Genomic DNA, 23,459 nt, shown 5'->3' with positions numbered 1-23,459 from the left:
ATCCTCATCAATCCTTCTGTCACCTTGGAAATGAAGCAAGGAACATAGGAAAACTGACAAATTGTGGATGACCTCATCTCTGACTAAGCAAGCCATTGTATCCCCTCCAGTAACATCTTTCACAGTTATAAATCTATGAGACAGTAACGACATTAAAATAATTTCTCAGTTAGGGCTTGTCTAATAAATTAATAACCACCATATTTGAATACTGTCTTCCTCTGATTAATTGTTGGACAATTCATAAAGTGAGGAGGAAACCTGACTGAGAGTTCATTTATAGAACTAGACTTTGAGACACAACGTAGTAACCACCAGAAAACAGCTAAAATATGTTAAAATCGAGGACAAAAGATTAATTTCAAGACTTATTAAAAAAATAACATTGAGCTGATTTAAAAACATATATTTTAATCAAGCCCCCGAGTTGCTTGTTTATACTATGGGTTCTATATGAATGCAAGTTGCATTAAGACATATTCCATGAAAAATGTCCATTAGTAGCGTAGTAAAAGTCATATCTATTGATGTGAAGCTTTACACTCCTGGCATCTATTGCACACTGTCTACATTGCTTTGTATGATTGTGCACTAAACAGATATTACACTAGTAAAGGGAGCAGGACAAACCTCAGGAGAATTGGATAGAGTGAAATAAAGATGGACAACCAAACTCTGGAATAAACAAGGTTACAAAGGTAGCAAGAAATATGGTAAATTGTGTAAAGACCTATGGCATTAGGCCAACAGTGTTATTGTCCTTCAAGCAGTGGAACTGAGGGAAAAACATGGTTTGATTATTGCAAACTTCCACCTTTTAAAGGGCAATATTATCCATTTCTTTCCCGTTACTTTGTAAACAAATAAAAATATATTTTAACTTGCCATGAATGCTATTCCAATGAAGTGCAGTTATGATGTATAAGAAAGCATTACACACAATATATCACTATATTCTTTATAACAAAATTGTAACTCAATTAAAAATGTTTGTTGCACTATAATTTTTTCAAAATTAATGAAGATAATGTGAAACTATATTTTTCCAAAAGCGAAAGAATGAGTTACCAATAAGTTTAAAAACCTGGATACGTAGCAGTGAACTGCAAACTAACAATCCATTACTGGTTTTCAAAGATGTCAAACAATGAACCTTGAGCAGTTTGTTCATCATCTAAATCCTAACACTGAATGATTTTGATGGTTGTCTATGTCATCTCGTTCTGTTCCTCCCTCATGAGAACAGAATATTAGGTTTGTCAATGACTTGCTTTTATATAACACCTTTAATAAAGAAATTGATCCAATCTGTTTCACTTGAAGTATAATTTAAAACAGATGCCAAGCCAAAGGAACATATATCGAGGGATAACATAGTACAAAGAACTGCAAATGCTAGAGATCTGAAACGAAGATAAAAAGAAATTGCTTAAGAAACTCAGCAAGTCTGGCAGTATCTGTGAATTATTGGGTTCAAAACATGAACTCTACTTTTCTCTCTTCACAGATGCTGCCAGACCTGGTGATTTTCTCCAGCAATTTCTGGTGTTTTTTCCTTTGTTACACATTAAGAGGGATTTATTAAGGGATTGCATGTTTTGAGGAAGATCACTATGATCAAAGGCATGTTAGAGGTGGTGAAATTTAGGCAGGAAGCATGCTCCTTAATGTTGGAATGGGTAAAGGACAACGTAAAAGGCACCATACTCAGAGGAACAGAGAAGTAGGAGACAGGCTGTCAATTTTAAAAAGACCAGAGGGAAGGAAGGGATACAGATACCAAAGTTGTAAGCACGGGAATGAGAGTTTTCAATTTTAGATGTTCGGAAAATGAGAATTAGTTTAGGTTAGTGAGGACAAGGGTCATAGATGAGTTGAAGAGTGTGGGAAAGGACATGGCGGGAAAGTTTTAGATCAGTTGAAACTGATGACTGGTGCAGATTGGAAGGTTTATCAACTGGAGAGTTCCAACAGCAGACAGGCCAAGATAGAAGCTGAAATTTACAATATGTAGAGATGGCAGCATGCAGTCTCCTTGATGCAGAGAAAAGGCAGTTAGGATCCGGAGTTATACATGAGCTGGTTGAGTCAATGTGTGTTTGGGGAATGAGCAGAAGTAGTGACAAGGAGAATAAGTTTATGAAAGGGTGTGACGATACTAAGGCTTTAAAAGGTATATTCTGTCCTTTTTTTTTAATGAAGCAAGGTTAAGACAGAGGTACTGAGCAGTGTGTTCCAAGCCAATAAAGTAAACAGTTTGTAAGGCCTTGGGTTTTAATTCCAAAGTTGGAACAAAAGAAGCAGCATGAATGAGGGGAGTCAGGCTTCCACTGAACCAGGGCTTTAGTTTAGCTTTCAGTCATTGTCGGGGTTTTAAAACTGCCCTCCCTGCTACAGCAAATTCTTGAGTTCTCTCTGCCAGATTTCTCCTGATATTCATTCCTCCTGGATTGAAGAAACATTGCATGTCAGACAATCCATTATGTCTGAACTTGCCTTTGCCAATGGTGTGTTCTGGGATGTTACTATATTGGAATAATGGTTGTTTAGTAGTTAAATATCTCTTCTTTTGTTACTTCCACGAGAGTTAAAGTTATACTAATTCCTCTTTCTTTTCTTTGTACTTTTTAAAAAATAGGTATAAGGTGTATCTTACTTAAAGTCGAGTAGCATAACCAATCAAATTATATCTGAAACACAGCACCTCACACTTACATTTAAGTTGGAGTCTAGGCTACCTCCTTCATGTAGTTGAAGGGGGTTTGGTTTGATCTACAATAAGGGATTGAAAACAATTTACTTTGTCTTTCCAACGGTTAACAAAAGAAACTGAAGTTTTTCCAAGATGGGATATCAGGCAAGCAATCTGGCAATACTGAACACCATGGAAGGTTGAGAAAGGCGAATGTGAAAGTGTGTACACTAACAAAGATTAATTAAGGCAGCTTAATTTTTAAAAATTGGCGCTTTCCATGGATTTAAATAATTGATACTTACTGAGGCAATAATTTCACAATCAGAACATCTGTGGGAAGCTGGAGAAGTGATTGCTGGGCCTCTTGCTAATATATTTCTTTCATTGATAGTCACAAGCGAGGTGCCAGAAGACTGGAGGTTGGCTAATATGGTGCCACTGTTTAAGAAGGGTGGTAAGGACAAGCCTGGGAACTATAAACCAGTGAGCCTGACGTCGGTGGTGGGCAAGTTGTTGGAGAGAATCCTGAGGGACAGGATGTACATGTATTTGAAAAGGCAAGGATTGATTAGGGATAGTCAACATGGCTTTGTGCGAGGGAAGTCATGTCTCACAAACTTGATTGAGTTTTTTGAGGAAGTAACAAAGAGGATTGATGAAGACAGAGTGGTAGATGCGATCTATATGGACTTCAGTAAGGCGTTCGGCAAGGTTCCCCATGGGAGACTGATTAGCAAGGTTAGATCTCATGGAATACAGGGAGATCTAGCCATTTGGATACAGAACTGGCTCAAAGGTAGAAGACAGAGGGTGGTGGTGGAGGCTTGTTTTTCAGACTGGAGGCCTGTGACCAGTGGAGTGCCACAAGGATCGGTGCTGGGTCCTCTACTTTTTGTCATTTACGTAAATGATTTAGATGCGAGCATAAGAGGTACAGTTAGTAAGTTTGCAGATGACACCAAAATTGGAGGTGTAGTGGATAGCGAAGAGGGTTACCTCAGATTACAACAGGATCTGGACCAGATGGGCCAATGGGCCGAGAAGTGGCAGATGGAGTTTAATTCAGATAAATGTGAGGTGCTGCATTTTGGGAAAGCAAGTCTTAGCAGGACTTATACATTTAATGGTAAGGTCCTGGGGAGCGTTGCTAAACAAAGAGACCTTGGAGTGCAGGTTCATAGCTCCTTGAAAGTGGAGTCGCAGCTTGATAGGATAGTGAAGAAGGCGTTTGGTATGCTTTCCTTTATTGGTCAGAGTATTGTGTATAGGAGTTGGGAGGTCATGTTGCGGCTGTACAGGATATTGGTTTGGCCACTGTTGGAATATTGCATGCAATTCTGGTCTCTTTCCTATCAGAAAGATGTTGTGAAACTTGAAAGGGTTCAGAAAAGATTTACAAGCATGTTGCCATGGTTGAAGGATTTGAGCTATAGGGAGAGGCTGAATAGATTGGGGCTGTTTTCTCTGGAGCGTCGGAGGCTGAGGGGTGACCTTATAGAGGTTTACAAAATTATGAGGGGCATGGATAGGGTAAATAGGCAAAGTCTTTTCCCTGGGGTCGCGGAGTCCAGAACTAGAGGGTATAGGTTTAGGGCGAGAGGGGAAAGATAAAGAGGAGACCTATGGGGCAACTTTTTCACACAGAGGGTGTCAGAGGATGTGGTGGAGACTGGTACAATTGCAACATTTAAGAGGCATTTGGATGGGTTATGAATAGGAAGGGTCTGGAGGGATATGGGCCGGGTGCTGGCAGGTGGGACTAGATTGGGTTGGGTTATCTGGTCGGCATGGATAGGTTGGACCAAAGGGTCTGTTTCCATGCTGTACATCTCTATGACTCTATTAATAGGAGAAGAGCCATTAACAGGTGCACAGGACATTAATTTTTTTCAAAAATTCAGAAGTATTTATAGATGGAACACTGGAAGTGGAATTTTGCCGGTCCCTGAACAATGGTAGCAATGGTAAGTCAGTTGGGAAAATATGGCAATTTTGGAAAAAGTAATACTTTTATGTTGAGAAAAGAACAATTCACTTCGGCATCGAATATTTGAACGGCAAGATGAGAATCCTATTAATGAGCAGTGAGAGGCCCATTTGAATATATTAACATCTCACACCTTCTTTCTGTGTAGTTTACTATTCTCTCATGTGGCGGAGAGAAACTAGATATCAACAATGCCCAACATTAAAAGGTAGAGTGGATATCTGGCAGCTCTAGCTTGCCACTTGTACCTTTAGGCTTCCATCTTGGACAGTAATCCCCAACATTGCAGGATACACTCCATAAGTGATCATCTGCAACCCACTGAACATGCACCAGTCTCACTACATCATCATTGTACATCTCTGACTCATCTAGAATTGTCACGTTCTTTAAGTCTGTCAGTTGTAGTGCATCGACACCCTTTCATTGTCATGGCGTTGCCAGTACACTTTGCACAAAGACAGGCACACATTCCATGCATCACAGCACTTTAGCTCTCTGAATGGCCAGTATCCCAGTCAAGGAATTGCACACAACAAGTACCACTTTCTTTGGAAACAGAACTTTCAAAGAAGTAGGACCAACATTCACAAATGGAATTGTAACCGAGCCAGCACTTTTTTTTTGCAGTGTGCAGCAGAAGACAAAACAGTGAGCACACAGCAGCAACAAGACAGCAAAGCTGTCAAGAAAGTAGCAGTAGAGAAGAGCCTGTGACCTGGCTATCGATCAAAGTCAGGAGTATTTTATCTGTTGGTAACTTGTGGACTTTAGGCCCAACAATGCTGAAACCTGCTACAATGCAACATGCTATTTAATGGATCACTTTTGGGGCAACGGGAATTTGAAAGAAATGTTGAAAAAGAATAAAAATAATTTTAAAGGTATAGATATCCTGATGTAGTGCACAATAAATATTTCTGGGAAGAGAAATGAGGGAAGATGACAGCAAATGGAAGTGAATTCCCACAAAGGAACAAATCAGTGTTTCAATTACCGGTGTCAAGCCAAAGCATTCATGAGCAACTAGAGTATGGAAAAATTAAATCAAAATCATTTTGGAGAGTTATGCCATACATTTCATGTTCCCATACACATTAAAGCACAGAGATGGAATGAGTGGAGAGTGTCAAGTGTTAAGTTCCTGGGAGTAGTTATCCACAACAAGCTTTCTTGGACTCATGTGGACGCACTGGTTACAAAGGCCCAACGTCTCTTCTTCCTTGGGCAGCTGAAGAAATTTGGCATAGCAGCGAATACCCTTGCCAATGTTTATAGGTGCGCCATCAAAAGCATTCAGTCTGGAGGTATCGCTACCTGGTATGGCAACTGTACCATTCAAGATCGGAGATGGTTACAGAGAGTGGTGAATTCAGCCCGGACAATCACAAAGGCCAACCTCCCATCTATAAAATCCATCTACCAGGCCCGCTGTCAAGGAAAGGCTGCCAGCATTCTTAAAGATCCATCCCGCCCTGGCAATGTTGTTCTACAACCTCTACCATCGGGGAGAAGGTACGGAAGCCTAAACACATGCTCCAGCCGGTTTCGTAACAGTTTCTACCCAACTGTTGTTAGAATACTGAATGGACTCTCAAACTCTTAACATTCACCTGTACCTGAATTTTTGTTTTTGCTGCTGTTTACCTATTATTTATTTATCAATGCTACTTAACTCTGTGATCTGCCTGTATTGCTCGCAAGACAAAGCTTTTCACTGTGCCTCAGTACACGTGACAATAAATTCAATTCAATTCAATTCATACAAGAAGTACTTAATATATGTCTCTCAAATTTCTAAGTTTGGTTCCATCTGTTTAATTCAGTACACAAATCCGTTTATCATGATGTTCATAATTTAGAATTCTCACTTTAAAGAGGTGCCACGGTGGCACAGTTTTGCTGCTGCCTCCCAGAGCTAGGGACCCAGTTTCAATTCCACCCTCGGGCAACTGGTTGCGCGGAGTATGCAAGTTCTCCCTGTGTCTGCAGGCTTCCTCCGGGTGCTCCGGTTTTCTCCCACAGTCCAAAGATGTGCAGGTTAGGTGGATTGGCCATGCTAAATTGCCCATAGTGTCCGTAGTAGGCTATGTGGATCAGCCATGGGTCATGTGGGGTTACGGGATATGATAGGGACGGCAGATGGGTGGAATGCTCTTCAGAGGGTTGGTGTGGACTCAATAGGCCTAATTGCCTCCTTCTGCACTACAGAACTGCTATGATTCTATGCAGGCACAGCCAAATAGAAATCTGATTTCCAGAAGAGTGAAAGAGAAAGATTGTCAGAACTTCACATTATTTTATGTGCTTTGTATAGCAGTCACTTTGGTCCAGATTGCTGCTGAGCCAGGTAAACTTGCAGCCCTTTAAAAATGGCAAGTGGTACTGGACTCCAGAACTCCCATTTCCCATTTCAAACAATTTTACCAGTGTATTACAAGGTTGTAGAAAGTTTAAACAATCCCATACCCCAACCAACTTTCATTCAGTTAGGCCTTTCCAGTAAGAATGCACAGTCCACAGTATCTCAGGAAAAGCATGAGCCATAGGACAATTCAGTCCTGATTGGTGCACAAATAAAAAACACCTGCCCCAGAACCTTTTCATAAACATGCATTAAATAGCATTTTAAAATGTTTACTTGCTCAGTTTCGGTAGTTAAATGCTATATTGTAATTCAATTGGCATTTAACTGCAGTGACTGATTACAGACCGTTATCCTAAATTGCTAACTATTTCATTGTGTGTCAGGATATATTTAAGAACATATGAGCTCTTAAACATTCAAAATTGCATAAAACACTGCTTAGAATCTCTTGTGAAATAATGTGATGATCTCAATACCTGGTGTCATTTTAAAATAGGGAGAACTAATTTTCAACAGCTTTTATTCCGATAAAAATAACCACTGTGCTTGAACTGCTTTGACTTATAGGACATCTGGTATAGCTTAAGAAAAGACCTTTTGTTTTTTTAAAGATTCAATAGGTTATTGACTTTGTTTCCCTGGGTCAATAATTATCTCTGAACCCATTCTGAATGTTTGGCTGAGTTTCACTAGATCTGGAACTGTCATCCCAACTAAGGGCTGTGGTATTTTACCTCTGAAGTGGTTGGTGAAAGATTTTTTTTTAAACAAGAGATTGACCACATGAGTAGCAGCAGCAGAAATGTCTGTCCGTTTTCCAATTTTTTCTCTCTCCCGGGTAGCTGAGCCAGTGATGGTGCCAGACTTGGCTCATACTGCATTTTCCCAAGAAATCATCTGTCCCAACAGTCTCCAAAACAGAAAATCTGTTGGAGAGGGAGATTCACTCAGGGGACTACAGCACTACCTACTTAATGTTTTAATGCTATATGGTGGGCACATTCCCTTTCTGTCTGTGCATTCTTTACCTACATTGTGACCAACTCATCTGTAAGTAACTCCAGCCGTTGTTCCACATCTGAAACATAGATTTCAAGAGGTGGCAGCTGGAGACACTTCCACTACATGTGGTCACCTGGAATACTGGAAGTCTCCCTAACTTCCCATATCTCTCAGAGGGAGCATTCCATCTGCCCTGCAATGACTTAACCTTAAATTTCCTTTACTACCTCTTGTTCAAAGAATATTTAAATATATACAAAGGACCTTACTTTCCTTCTTATGTCTTAAACAACTACTTAATTTAAACTAAATACTATACTACATTTTACTTTAGGAAGAGAAGCCAGAGAAACATATGAGGAGGGAAGGAAAAGAGTGGTACAATGATAGATTTAAAACAGATAAAATGTGAAGATGCTCAAATGAAGCATAAATGCTAGCAAGGGTTTGTGTTATAACCTCTATACACACAATCCAATGTTTTTTGACAGGAAGAATGAGCAGTGACAATGCCAAACAGACAGGACACTTCTAAATGGAAAAAGCAGACACTCTGAAGTTGCCATGTCAAGTTGATACATGTCAAGTTGATAACTGATTCCAGTTAAAGAAAATTCAGTAAAAGAAAAAACAACAAAGAAATAAGGTACAAAATTAGGGGGTTATACTAAGTTGTAATATACTGGGTCCTAGACTATTGTCCAAAGGGAAATGACATACATTCCAAAGGGGAGAAAATACATGTCTATGGGGAAGGAGCAGGGGAGTAGAATTAAGTGGGCAGCACATTCAAATACTCTACACAGAAGCACAATGGCCCAAATGGTGGTCTCCTATGCTGATTCTATAATGTGTCATATTGAATCATGTGATTATAAAAAAAAAGCTCCACTGAGAAGAATGATCATAATCCATTCATGAGTTCTCTCATCAGTTTATCTCTGAAGCGGTGTATCATTCTGGTAATGAAAACCCCATATGCTCTCTCTCACATTATTTTTATAAACTTGTTGAGAACATTAACCAAAATACTTGTATATTTTATAATAAATGGAATACTATAATTTACACTCACTGTTGAAACTCTGCATGCCTCAGCAAGGGTTCATCAGGATGATTTCTTGAAACTGCAAGTCTTTCTTTAACCTACTCACAAAGGACCCAAACTCCCTGTAGAGGGCACTAAACTAATTACTGCTCAGATGCCCATTAAAGGTTTGTGGAACAACTATAAATGTAATGAATAGTGACAAGATTAATCTGCCATTACAAAACCCAAGTTATAGTACTTTCAATGTGAATGTAACAATGGCATAGTCAAACTTCCACTACATGTGGTCACCTGGGATACTGGAAGTTTCTCTAACTTCCCATATCTCACAAAGGCAGCATTCCATCTGCCCTGCAATGACCTATCCTTAAATTTCCTTTACTTCCTCTTGTTCAAAGAATATTAAACATATGCAAAGGACCTACTTAATTCTTAAACTACTTAATTTAAACTAAATACTGTACCACATTTGTTAATGGTTACAAGTTGGGAGGGTGAAAAGTTAGAGAAAGTTAGGGAGAGGAAGAGTGGGAAGAGCAATAGGAAAATTACATCCCTTCTTTATTTGTATTAATTTGACAAATAATTATCAGATTTGTAATCAATTACTTACAAGTGCGTCAACTGGTCAGCTTCTGTTGAAATAGTCAATAAATCATAGATGCCTTACTAATTTAGTCATAGAAATGAGACAATATTAAGAACTGAAATTATTTTTTAGGAATAAAGTCTGTGCCAAACAATAGCCAAAACCCATTTACTTAAAGTTTTGCAAATAATTCAACACTGTTTGCATCCACAAAAGATGGCAAACTTTAAAGTGTCAGGCTCCTAAAAATCATTTCTAAATGTTAGAAAAAAGTATGAAGCAACACTATGTAACTGATTTACTTCAGGATGGTAAGAAAGGACACATCTTAGAAACTGAGAGATCACCAATTGAGAGTGACAGCCATTACTGGAGTGTTATGTTACTTGGTGAGATTTAGATAGCCATTGAAAAGTTCTGTTCTTGAACATTTTACTGCAAATCTCATGTTAAATTTGTTTACATTTATCATGAAAATGATTGCCATGTTTAAACAAAATATAGTGAAACAGGACACTTTCCATCATAGAACATCTTCAATGTCCTCCGTTCCAGACAAAAATAAGGATTGACAAAATCAAACCAGATGGGCAAAACAGTATGATTATCAACGTTGGAATGTGAATTTGCTAATCCATGGTTGGAAGTCTTTAATACTTGTAAAAGACCAAATGTCTTTAATAATTTTCAACTTGTATCACAGTTCTTCAAATTAAGCCATTTCTTGCCATTCAATGTCACTAATATAATTTGTATCATTCCGGTACTTAATTTACAAATCATCAGCTTAAAGTTTATAAAGAGAAAGATCTGCTTCATGGAAGCTTGTCTCCTGTGAAAATTATTGCTCAATTGTGGTCAATCATATTTTCTCAAAATAAGTCATACTTCAGGTCTATAGGAATTCAAACAAATGCATCATCTCTTTTTCTGTAAATCCTCGTGAGGCAATATTCCATTTAACTGGTGTGGCTTGTCAAGATTTATTTTTATACTACTAACCTGAGGCTGCGTGACCTAGGACGCATGGCAGGAGACTGTCGTCCATCATCATCTGTGATGCTCTCTGTGCTGAAGTGCTTGCTGAGAAAATGCAGTTCATCGGCTGTCGGCTGATATGGCAGCTGGTGAAGTTTTTCCTGTGATGAGCAGGATGACTGTGTGCAGTAAATAAAATCGTTCTAAGTGCTATTTCTCATCAGTCTCAAGTCCACTGTTCTAAATTACTAAAGCATGGAAATGATGGTAAGAAAAACAAGCATTCAAGGTAAATTAAAAATATCAACTATATCTGCTAATTTACTGAATGAATATGATGTTACTTGCTACAACAAATTTGACTGATGTTGCCTACATAATTGAGATTACATCACAGTCACCCCACTCCTGTAAAGCAAAGCATATTTATCATAAAGGTAAAATGTAATTTTTAAGACAACATATCTTGTCACAAAATACTGCTGCTGAAATGTGTACTATTAAAATTTTTTATACTCATTCGTGGATCTGATTACTGCTGGCTAGACCTGTATTTATTGTCAATCCCTAAATCTGGGAGATAAGGAATAAAAAGATTTTGATTTTTAGCTTACACAGGAAATGTTCAAAATTTAACCAAGAGGGATCTTATTTAAAGACTACATGTCAATAATGTCCAGAATCATCACTTCTGTTGTAATTATCCCAACAAGTTTGCTTTGACTCTAAGAAAGCTGTAGTTATGACTGTAGGGGTCTAAGTGCAGTGTTTATTTTGTACAACTAATACAACAATGGACAGCACAATTAGTTCAACAATAAATATCAAAGCTTTAGGGTGTAGGTTTGCTCGCTGAACTGTAGGTTTGATATCCAGACGTTTCATTACCTGGCCAGGTAACATCATCAGTGGCAAGCTCCAAGTGAAGTTTGATGATTGGTAGGCTGTTTGTTCTAGCCTTTGTTCTAGAACCAATCATCAAACCAAAAATCTGGGTCCACTACGTAGATGACACCTTTGTCATCACAAAACAAAACAAGATAGAAGAGACATTTAACATCATCAACAACACCCTCACAGGTATAAAGTTCACCAAGGAGGAAGAAACTGACAACAAACTCGCATTCCTGGACGTCACAGTCGAAAGAAAGGACAACGGAGAACTACAAACCTGCGTATACAGAAAACCGACAAACACTGACCAAATACTCAACTACACCAGCAACCATCCCAACACACACAAACGAAGTTGTATCAGAACACTATTCCAACGAGCCACCACACACACTGCAGCACAGACGAACTTCGAAAAACAGAGGAGAACCACCTATACAACGTATTCAAGAAGAACGGATACTCAAAAAACACAGTGCGCAGATTTCTCAAGAACAAACCACGACAAGCAGACAAAACACAGCCAGAAACCCTAACCACCTTACCATATATCAAAGAAGTTTTAGAAATGACAGCCAGACTACGGAGACCCCTCGGAATCCTAGTAGCACACAAACACACCAACACTCTCAAACAAAAACTAACAAACTCAAAAGACCCAGTACAACCCATGGACAAAACCAACGTCATCTATAAAATTCCATGCAAGGACTGCCACAAACACTACGTAAGACAAACAGGAAGAAAGTTAGCCACCAGGATACATGAACACCAGCTAGCCACAAAAACACACGACCCCCTCTCCCTTATAGCCCTACACACGGATGAAAAAAAACCACCATTTCGACTGGGACAACACTTCTATCCTGGGACAGGCTAAGCAAAGACATGCCAGAGAATTCCTAGAGGCCTGGCACTCCAACCACAACGCCATAAACAAGCACATAGATCTAGATGCCATCTATCAACCCCTCAGAAAACGAACAGGAAATGACATCACCACAAACCCCAGGAACCCCATCCAGGAGAAAGGTATAAATAGAAAGCAGGAGACAACAGCTTCGCTTCACTTGGAGGTCGTCACTGATGATGTTACCTAGCCAGGTGATGAAACGTCTGGATATCAAACCTACAGCTCAGCGAGCAAACCTACACCCTAAACCTCAACCTGAGCTACAAACCTTCACAAACCTTGTGAAAATATCAAAGCATCCATGTTACCATTATTTCTACCTAGAATGCCAGCTCTGAGAATGTTTTGAACTCTTTTGACTTCACTTTATTTCTTTCATTCTCTTCTAACTTTGCTATTTTCCTTTTTTCCTCTTGTCTATCACTCTTATTTCCTTGGACACTCCTTTCTCAATATTTGCCTCGACCATTGGCCAATAAGTGGACTGCAGTTTAATTTTTTTCTTCTTTTGGATTCACTTACGACCACCGAAGCCTTTCAATGGTTTTGTAAACCATTACTCTGGCTCCTGTTATCAGTACTTCCTACAAACCACCTTCTCTATGAACTCATAAGAACATTTTCAAAATCTCTCTTCAATTTACGCTGGAGTTACCCTAGTCCTCAGTTCTTCATCATCTTGTCTGATGCTGCAACAGAAACATTTTCTTTTCTCTCCTGTAAATATGGGTGATTACAATTCTCATGTTTATTGGGCCACTCAGATAAGCAAAGGAAGCCATGAGAAAAAAAGCCATGGAGTGTATTCAGGACAGTTTCTAAGAACAATATGTTGTGGATCCAGTCAGTAATCAGGCTGTTTTGGTGATGCGTAATGGGGTCGGTTTAATAAATGATGTCAGAGTAAAAGATCCTCAATGAAACTCTACCCATTATGTGGTATATTTAAAAGGGATGAACTTAGGTTGGAAACAATTGTGCTAAGCTTACATAAGGATAAGTACAAAAGGAAGTATAACAGCTCGCTCATCAAAAATCCTGTCGGGGGTCTATTTCCAAACATGGTGTGGGATCCAGATGTAAGCGATCCCAAAGTGAATTCAGGTCACAATCTCTGACCCATGTCTTTACTATCGATCAATTCAAAGTAATACTTTCCCAAAATGTTATTGATATCACTTCTGGGAAAGCTTCTCTCTCTAAATTTCACAATATTATCATTTGACAACTCCGTGTTGTCCAAGTTCATCCCGAATCTACCCATCAGTCCTCAAAATACAAAGGAATCTCTGTCCCAGCAGAAAGAATTGGGTGATTTTAAGCACACTCAGCAGGCTAGAAGTCCAAAGGAAAATGCAGAGGTTTTACACCCCGTCCAATGTTACTCTCCATTAGTTTCAGTTACAGCAAAATTGAGCAGGGTGCAAAACCTGTCTGCTCTTGCTGGTCTCAGGCAAGTTGGTTAAATTTATCCCAACTGTCCCAGCCTATCCCTGTCCACAAGATAAATCTCTTCCTCAAGTGACTGACACAATCCGACTTACACCATGCCTACTCTCTATCCGCTAATATTACCATCTCTTCTGATGTCTTCTACATTCCAAAGACGTGCAGCTTAAGGGGATTGGCTATACTAAATTGTCCATAACGCCTAGAATGTGTAGGTGAGGTCGATTAGCCATGGGGAATGCAAGGTTAGAAGGATGGTATGGGGGAGGTGGAGTCTGGGTGGGATGCTATCCAGAAAATCAGTGTGGACTTGTTGGGTTGAATGGCCTGTTTTCATACTGCAGATTCTATGAAATGCTTGATTTTAAATAATGCAAATGATGGTACGTGATTTACTGAGTGCCCTCTTCAATAGAATATTTAAAATGAATGCATGGCTTGAGAGATGATGCAGGAGGGAGGGGTTCAGATTTCTGGGACATTGGGACCGGTTCTTGGGAGGTGGGACTATTACAAACTGGATGGTCTACACCTGGGCCAGACTGGAACCAGTATCCTTGGGGGTGCTTTTGCTAACGCTGTTAGGGAGGGTTGGATCTAATGTGGCAGGGGAATGGAAACCAAATTAGGAGGTTAGTGGACAGGAAGGAGGTAATAATTAAAGCCTGTAAGGAACTAGATAATGAAGTTAGCGTGATTAAGGGGAAGAGTAGGCAGGAAGTGGTGGATGATTGCAGAGGGATTGGTGGTCTGAGGTGCATTTGCTTTAATGCAAGGCAGCAGATGAACTTAGGGCTTGGATTAGTACCTGAGAGCATGATGTTATTGCTGTTACTGAGACTTGGATGAGGGAAGGGCATGATTGGCAACTAAATGTCCCAGGATATCGATGCTTCAGGTGGGATAGAGAGGGAGGTAAAGGGGTGGAAGAGTTGCATTACTGGTCAGAGAGGATATCACAGCTGTGCTGAAGGAGGGCACTATGGAGGACTCGAGCAGTAAGGCAATATGGGCAGAGCTGAGAAATAAGAAGGGTGCAGTAACAACACTGGGGCTGTACTACAGACCTCCCAACAGCGAAAGTGAGATAGAGGTACAAATATGTAAACAGATTATGGAAAGATGTAGGAGCAACAGGATGGTGGTGATAGGAGATTTTAATTTTCCCAACACTGACTGGGATTCATTTAATGTTAGAGGATTGGATGGAGCAGAATTTGTAAGGAGCATCCAGGAGAGTTTTAGTCCAACTCGGGAAGGGGCCAAACTAGACCTGATATTGGGAAATGAGCCCGGCCAGGTGGTTGACGTTTCACTGGGGTATTACTTTTGGAATAGTGATCACAATTCCATAAGTTTTAGGATACTCATGGACAAAGACGAGAATGGTCCTAAATGAAGAATGCTAAAGTGGGGGGAAGGCCAACTATACCAAAATTCGGCAGGAGCTGGGGAATGTAGATTAGGAGCAGCTGTATGAGGGATATCCACATTCGATATGTGGGAGGCTTTTAAAGAGAGGCTGATTAGAGTTCAGGAGAGGTATGTTTCAGTGAAAATGAGGGATAAAAATGGCAAGATATAGGAACCATGGATGACAGGTGAAATTGTGAGACTAGCTAAAAGCTTTATGTGTACATAAAGTCTAAGCTTCGTACATAAGGTGTGAAGTCAGACGAAGCTTTGGAAGAATATCGGGAATGCAGGACCAATCTGAAATGAGGAATTAAGAGGGCTAAAAGGGTCATGAGATACCTTTAGCAAACAGGGTTACAGAAAATCCCAAAGTCTTTTATTCATATATAAGGTGCAAGAGGGTAACTAGGGAAAGGGTTGGCCGACTCAAGGACAAAGGAGGGAAGTTATGTGCGGAATCAGAGAAAATGGGTGAGATTCTTAATGAGTACTTCGCATCTTTATTTCCCGAGGAGTAGGACATGCCGGATGTTGAGATTAGTTTTGATTACTTTGATTACTCTAGGTCAAGTTGGCATAAGGAGGAAGGAAGTGTTATGTATTCTAGAAGGCATTAAGGTGAACAAGTCCCAGGACCGGATGGGATCTCTCCCAGGTTACTGAGGGAAGCGAGAGGAAATAGCTGGGGCTTTAACAGATAGCTTTGCAGCATCCTTGAAAATGGGGGAGGTCCCAGAGGACTGGAGAATTGCTAATGCTGTCCCCTTGTTTACAAAGGGCAGCAGGGATAATCCAGGTAATTAGAGACCTGTGAGCCTAACGTCACTCGTAGGGAAGCTACTAGACAAGATACTAAGGGTTAGGATATGTATCCATTTGGAAAAAATGGGCTTATCAGTGATAGGCAGCATGATTTTGTGCAGGCAAGGCCACATCTTACAAACCTAATAGAATTCTTTGAAGAGATGACAAAGTTGATTGATGAGAGAAGGGACGTAGATATCACACACATGGACTTTAGTAAGACATTTGATAAGGTTCCCTATGGTAGGCTGATGAAGAAGGTGAAGTCACATGGGGTCCAGGGTGTTCTAGTTAGATGGACAGAGAACTGATTGGGCAACAGAAGACAGAGAGTGGTAGTGGAAGAGAGCTTCTCAAAATGGAGACCTATAACCAGTGGTATCCCACAGGGATCCATGCTGGGACCAGTGTTGTTTGTGATATACATAAATGATTTGGAGGAGGTGTAGATTGTTTCATTAGCAAGTTTGCAGATGACACTAAGATTGGTGGAGTAGCAGATAGTAAAGGGGACTGTCAGAGAATACAGCAGAATATAGATAGATTGGAGAGTTGGGTAGAGAAATCGCAGATGGAGTTCAATCTGGACAAATGTGAGGAAGATTTACCGAGGAGTGGGACATGGAAGATTTTGGAAGATGCAATTCCAGAGCGAACTATATAGTAAATGGAAAGGTCCTGGGGAAAACTGATGTACAGAAAGATCTGGGTTTTCATGTCCATTGTTCCCTGAAGGTGGCAACGCAGGTCAGTAGAGTGGTGAAGAAGGCATACAGCATGCTTTCCTTCATCAGACTTGGTACTGAGTACAAGAGTTGGCAGGTCATGTTATGATTGTATAAGACTTTGGTTCAGCTACATTTGGAATACTGTGTACAGATCTGGTTGCCACGTTATCAAAAGAATGTGGATGCTTTGGAGTGAGTGCACAGGAGGTTCACCAGGATGTTGCCTGGTATGGAGGGTGCTAGCTATGAGGAGAGGATTAGGATTATTTTCATTGGAAAGAAGGCAGTTGAGGGGGGGACCTGATGGAGGTCTACAACATCATGAGGTATAGACAGGGTAGATAGCAAGAAACCTTTTCTCAGAGTGAAGGACTCAATCACAAGTTCAAAGTGAGAGGGGAAAAGTTTTGGGGAGATATACATGGAAAGTTCTTTACGCAGAGGGTGATGGGTGCCTGGAACGCGTTGCCAGCGGAGGTGGTAGAGGCGGGAAGGGCAGCATCATTTAAGATGTATCTAGACAGATTTCATGAATGGGTAGGGAGCAGAGGGATACAGATCCTTAGAAAACAGATGGCAGATTTAGATAGAGGATATGGATTGGCGCAGGCTTGGAGGGCCAAAGGGCTGTAGTGTTCCTTGTTCTTTGTATTTGTTTCTCGTTCTTTTTATTGTGCATGAACAATAACATAGGGAAGTATCGGTTCTGTGGCATTATTGCTAGACTATTAATCCAGAAACTCAGCTAATAATAGTGGGGACCTAAGTTCAAATCCACCATAGCAGATGGTGGAATGTGAATTTAATTTTAAAAATCTGGAATTAAGAATCTACTGGTAACCAGAAAATCATTGTCGATTGTCAGGAAAAACCTATCTGGTTCAATAATGTCCTTCAGGGAAGGAAATCTGCCATCCTCACCTGGTCTAATCTACATGTGACTCCAGAACCATAGTAGTGTGGTTGACTCTCAACTATCCTCTAAAAGGCCAAGCAAGGCACTCAGTTGCATCAATTGCTGCAAAGTCTCAACCAAGAAATGAAACTGGGTGGACCACCTCACATCAAACTAGGCACCTGAAACCACATGGCAAAAACTACCCTGTCAATCCTGCAAAGTTCTCTTTACTAACATCTGGGGCTAGGACCAAAACTGGGTGAGCTGTCTCACAGATAAGTAACAGCCTGATATAGTCATAATCACAGAATCATACCTTACAGACAATGTCTCAGACACCACCATCACAATCCTAGGATATGTCCTTTACCACTAACAGGGCAGATTCAGCGTAGGTGACAACACAGTGGCTTACAGACAGAAGGAAGTTGCCCTGAAGCCCCTCAACATTAACTCTGGATCCAAGGCTGAACAAGGGCAAGGCTTGTTAGTTGGTCAACTTGCCATCTTTACTCCCCTTTTCATATTTCCCATCCTTAGTAAAATGCCAACATAACTCTTAGCCTTCAGCCTTATGAGCATTTCAAAATTGTCAGCATCTGTCTTTTTATATGCTGGTGGCATGTATTTCTAATATTCTATACTTTATTTTGCATTTCTAACCATTTTAACTTTAAATCATTTCAACGAAAAAATATGGAATTTTGTCAGAGGAATACTGATACATACTCAAATGCTTTTAATCCAAGATAAATCTCCGCCAACATGATCTACACAATTATTTTCAACATTTAATTTTTTTAATGTAAGGATTATTATAGTATTTAAGGTAGTTTAAGGATCTATGATAAGGACTTTCATTTTTCAAGTCTTCAGAAATAGGAAGCAGCATTAAGAATAACTGCAAAAAATGATGGTTTCCTGGTATTAACAATTATTATATGATTGAAATTTCTCACACAAATGGAAAACGAATCATCAGCCTAGACTTGAAGGAGAATTTCCAAAAATTGACACCAGCAACTGCTGATATTCATTGATCATAGATCGCCCAAAAATATCAGGGACATAGTTACAACAAAAGGAATGTACTCTCACTAATTATGGCAACATCTCTTATTGTTGGTTAATTTGCAATATCCACTGCCAGTGTTTACTTAATCATTCAATATACAAGCAAAATGACACAATATTGCGTGCAATTCTAGTCTCCTTCCTATTGGAAAGATGTTGTGAAACTTGAAAGGGTTTAGAAAAGATTTACAAAGATGTTGCCAGGGTTGGAGGATTTGAACTATAGGGAGAGGCTGAACAGGCTGGGGCTGTTTTCCCTGGAACGTCGGAGGCTGAGGGGTGACCTTATAGAGATTTATAAAAAATCATAAGGGGCATGGATAGGATAAATAGACAAAATCATTTCCCTGGGGTAGGGGAGTGCAGAATTAGAGGGCATAGGTTTAGGGTGAGAGGGGAAGGATATAAAAGAAACTTAAGGGGCAACGTTTTCATGCAGAGGGTGGTACGTGTATGGAATGAGCTGCCAGAGGAAGTGGTGGAGGCTGTACAATTGCAACATTTAAAAGGCATCTGGATGGGTATATGAATAGGAAGGGTTTGGGGGGATATGGACAGGTGGGACTAGATTGGGTTGGAATATCTGGTCGGCATGGACAAGTTGGACCGAAGGTCTGTTTCCGTGCTGTACATCTCTATAACTCTATGACACTGGCAAATGAATGAAAGTATGAGTATATATATTTTCTACATTTTTAAAGAGAGAAGACACAATTTTTTGTGGAGAAGAAATGCAAAAGGTATAAAGAGAGACAAACAGAATTAGAGTAAAGAGTTGCTCAGATATAGGAGGAATATAATAGGGAATCTATGACAGATTAAAATGAAGTTAGAGTATGTGTGCATTGCTGCTTAAATTGTATTGAATAAGATTGGCAAATTCCAAGAACAAGCCACATACGTGATGACAATAATCACAGTAATGGAGATATGGCTCAAACAGTTGGAAGAATGAACATTTAGTCTTTCTGTTTATAATATATTCAGGAAAGTTATTGAAGATAAAAGGAGGGATGGCAATATTTAAAGGAAGACAATGTTAGTGTTAGAAAGGGTTGATGCGCTCAAAGTGTTGAAAAGACAGTATCAGCTTGATTGGAATTAAATAGTAATCAAGGAGCTAATAAGTCACTGGGTGCAATTAATGAGAAGACAAAAGAGCAAATTTGCAGGCAATTCACAGAAAGGTGGAAGAACATTTGAGTAGTTATTATGGTATGTGTGATTTATAGACCAGGAATAAATTTATAAAGAACAAAGCAGGGAAGTTATCACTGAACACTGTACCTAACAACTCTTTTGATCAATACTTTTCCAGCTCAACAAGGAAATATGCAGCATTTGGACCTAATTCTGGATAATGAAGTGGGGCAAGTGGAGCATTTCTTTCCCCGAGGGAATATTTGTGAAATCATGATCACAATATCGTTAGTTTTAGATTGGTTATGGAAAAGGACAAGGAAAATAAAATCTGGTTCAAATGGACTAGAATCAATGATTTACACGTAAGACAGTAAATTAATCCTGAAAGACATTCAATGTAGTTGCGGACAAGACACATTCTCAAAGGGAAAATGGAAGACGTCCAAAGCCAGAATTGCCTAGATGACTTAAAATCTAGAGCTTAAAATTAAACATAAAACATGACTCATGTAAAATTCATAGTGCAGTGCAGAGCCAAACTGAATATTGAAAGTATAGAGATCTAATAATGGAATGAGAGGGTCAAAGGGAGGATAAGAAGAGACCAGCAATGAATATAAAGGAAAACTCAATGTATTTCACTAACATAAACAGCAAAGGGTAGTTAGATGAAATTTAAAAGAAGGTCTTGTGGGAGGACATGACTAAGGTGCTAAATATGCGTACCTGCTTTCAAGAATTAAGGGAATGCTGTGAAGGAGCAGAGATATTCAATAGGATTAGAAAAAGAGACACTTCAAAGGTTGATAATTACTTGAAGAAGAAAAGGTACTCAGTCGAGCTGGAATGCACCCCAGATTACTAAAGGAGTAAAAGGTGTAAATTGTGGAGGCACTGGCCACAATAATCTACAGTCTAGGTTAGAGTGGTGCTGGAAAAGCACAGCAGGTCAGGCAGCATCTGAGGAACAGGAAAATCGATGTTTCGGGCAAAAGCCCTTCATCATTCCAGCACCACTCTAATCCAGACTCTGATTTCCAGCCTCTGCAGTCCTCACTTTTGCCACAATAATCTATAGCTCTTTCGATATGGCAGTGGATCCAAAGGACTGGAAGATTGCAAATGTGACATTTCTGCTCACAAGCGGAAGACAGGGAAGCCCAGTGTTTAAGTCAGCCTGATGGCATTGTAAGAAGGTATCAATGAAGGTCAACTTGGAAACAATATGGGTTAATAAATGAAAGCCAGCATGGATTTGCTGCAGAAAAATCATATTTGACTAATTTGATTGAGTTCTTTACTAAAATAACAGACAGAAGTAATAGGGTAGTGCAATTAATATTATGTATATGAACTTTCAAAGGCATTTTGTAAAATAACACAATAGATGCCAGCAAAATTGAAATCCATTAGACTTACAGGGCCAGTGGCTGCATGGATGGTGCACAGTAAAACAAACAATAACATTATGGATAACCTTTATAAAATATGATGTTATGCCCCGGTTAGATAATTGTGGTCAATCCTGGGAACCACATTTCAAATAATTTGCAAGACCTGAGAGAATGTGCTAGAGAAAAATTATGAAAGTAGTAGCAGCAATTAAGAACTTTAATTGTATAGAGAGACTAGAGAAACTGGAGAAAGTTAAGTGGACATTTGATGGTGATGTTCAAAATCATGAAGGGTTTTGATAGGGTAAATAAAAAGAAACTATTTTCGGTGGTTGATATAAGGAAACAGATATAAGGAATCTGGCAAAAGAGGAAAAAATAATTGCCACAGAGAGTTATGATGATCTGGAATGTATTGTCTGAAAGGATGGTGAAAGCAGCTGCAATAATAACTTACCAAAAGGGAGTTGGATTGAAACTTAAAGGAGGGAATGACAGGAAAAAGAACAGCTAATCGGAAAACTCTTTCAACAATCCTCCACATGCAGGAGGGCCAGATGACTTCCTACTATACTGCATTGCTCTATATATTTTATGAGTTAATGTACTAGACTACATGATCACATTATCAGCACAATTCCAAGATATGGCTTTTGGTCTATCGTTAGTTCATGTGTTGCTCGAAAAGCGCAGCAGGTCAGGCAGCATTCAGGGAACAGGAGAATCGATGTTTCGGGCATAAGCCCTTCTTCATGCCCGAAACGTTGATTCTCCTGTTCCCTGAATGCTGCCTGACCTGCTGCGTTTTTCCAGCAACACATTTTCAGCTCTGATCTCCAGCATCTGCAGACCTCACTTTCTCCTATCGTTAGTTCATACCAATGATAATCTATTGCAAAATAATCAATACATACAGATACAGTGGAGCTGGGTGTATTGGTTCCATATCCAGAAGAAGGTAGGGAGGCCAAGGACCATCGGCGTCCATCAGTCCTGGAGATTTGGAGACAGAAAATACAGAATAGTGAGAACTAAATAAACAAAGACTATGTTTAAGTTACATAAAACATTTGAAAAGGTGAAAGGCATTCTACGTGTAGTATTTTAGATGCAATGCACCTCCAAGGCCTTGTTCCATCTATTGAAATCCCAATTCAAGTGTTATGCAGAAAAAACAGGTTTAAGTCAACAAGTTGAAGAAGGAAAAGAAAAGAGATTTGCTATACCAATAATAGTAACAACATAAGGGTTTTACTTAAACTTTCAGCCACATTAAATACTCAAGTTCAACAAATAATAAATAAAGTAAGTGACAGGAATGGAAACAAACTAAAAGCATCTTTTTTCTTAAACCAAGAAGTAGCCTCAGCCGTTTAAAATAAAAGGCTATAGAGGATCTGACCAACATGCACTCCAAGCCACCCTCCCATGCACAAAGAAAAAATGTGCATTTGACATGTGGCTTTCTGGCAAGGACACAGTGTCAGCAATATTAAAAAATCAGGTTGGTGTACAAATATCCTTCACATTATATGTAGGACTTGCTCCATTTTTGAGTATATGTACCTAAAACATTTCAGTTTCTATGGAAGGGAAAAAAATTAACAATGGGTGTTCTCAAAAACTTTGCAATATTGATTGCCCATAAACAAGTGAAATCTTGTACTAGTCTTACTTAAAGTTAACACAGGAATTAGATGACATGTAGTTGACTTAATCTCATATATTACCTTTGTTACAGAACCAGCAAAGTACCATTTTAATGCTTTTTTATACCTTTTGAACTTAAACTTCAATCTTCTTTATAACACTATGCCAGATATTCTGCTATAAAGTATGAAGTGTGAACTATAGAGGCAGTGTATAACAGTGGGTCTTCAGATAATGAATTCAGTTTATAAAATACAGTTGCAAACTTTTAGACAGAATATCTCTGTCATCAAAACAAATATAGCTTTAAACTATATATTGATGACTTAAGACAAAATACAGAGGAACCTCGATGACACAGGTGGGCAGCATTTCACTGGGGTTGATCAAATGCCGGATAATCAAATGCCAGATAACATTGTTAGC

The 23,459-nt window shown here is 39.4% G+C and overlaps 1 protein-coding gene across 12 annotated transcripts in view; it reads right to left on the bottom strand.

Annotated features, from left to right (window-relative positions):
* mast2 (microtubule associated serine/threonine kinase 2) overlaps window positions 1-23,459 on the bottom strand; it is a 412,521-nt gene that overhangs the window by 81,027 nt on the left and 308,035 nt on the right. For all 12 annotated transcript variants that reach the window (XM_043699133.2, XM_043699131.2, XM_043699132.2 and 9 more), the window contains 2 exons: window positions 22,298-22,376; window positions 10,695-10,849 (listed from right to left, as the gene is read on the bottom strand). In XM_043699133.2, the coding sequence (XP_043555068.2) occupies window positions 10,695-10,849; window positions 22,298-22,376 (234 nt within the window). The remainder of the gene's footprint in view (window positions 1-10,694; window positions 10,850-22,297; window positions 22,377-23,459) is intronic.

This window comes from Chiloscyllium plagiosum, unplaced genomic scaffold (genome assembly GCF_037043375.1).
Source record: "Chiloscyllium plagiosum isolate Xiang-an unplaced genomic scaffold, Cpla_swu_hap1 HiC_scaffold_9, whole genome shotgun sequence".
In the NCBI taxonomy this organism is placed as follows: Eukaryota; Metazoa; Chordata; class Chondrichthyes; order Orectolobiformes; family Hemiscylliidae; genus Chiloscyllium; species Chiloscyllium plagiosum.
This window is presented reverse-complemented; position numbering and strand designations above follow the sequence as displayed.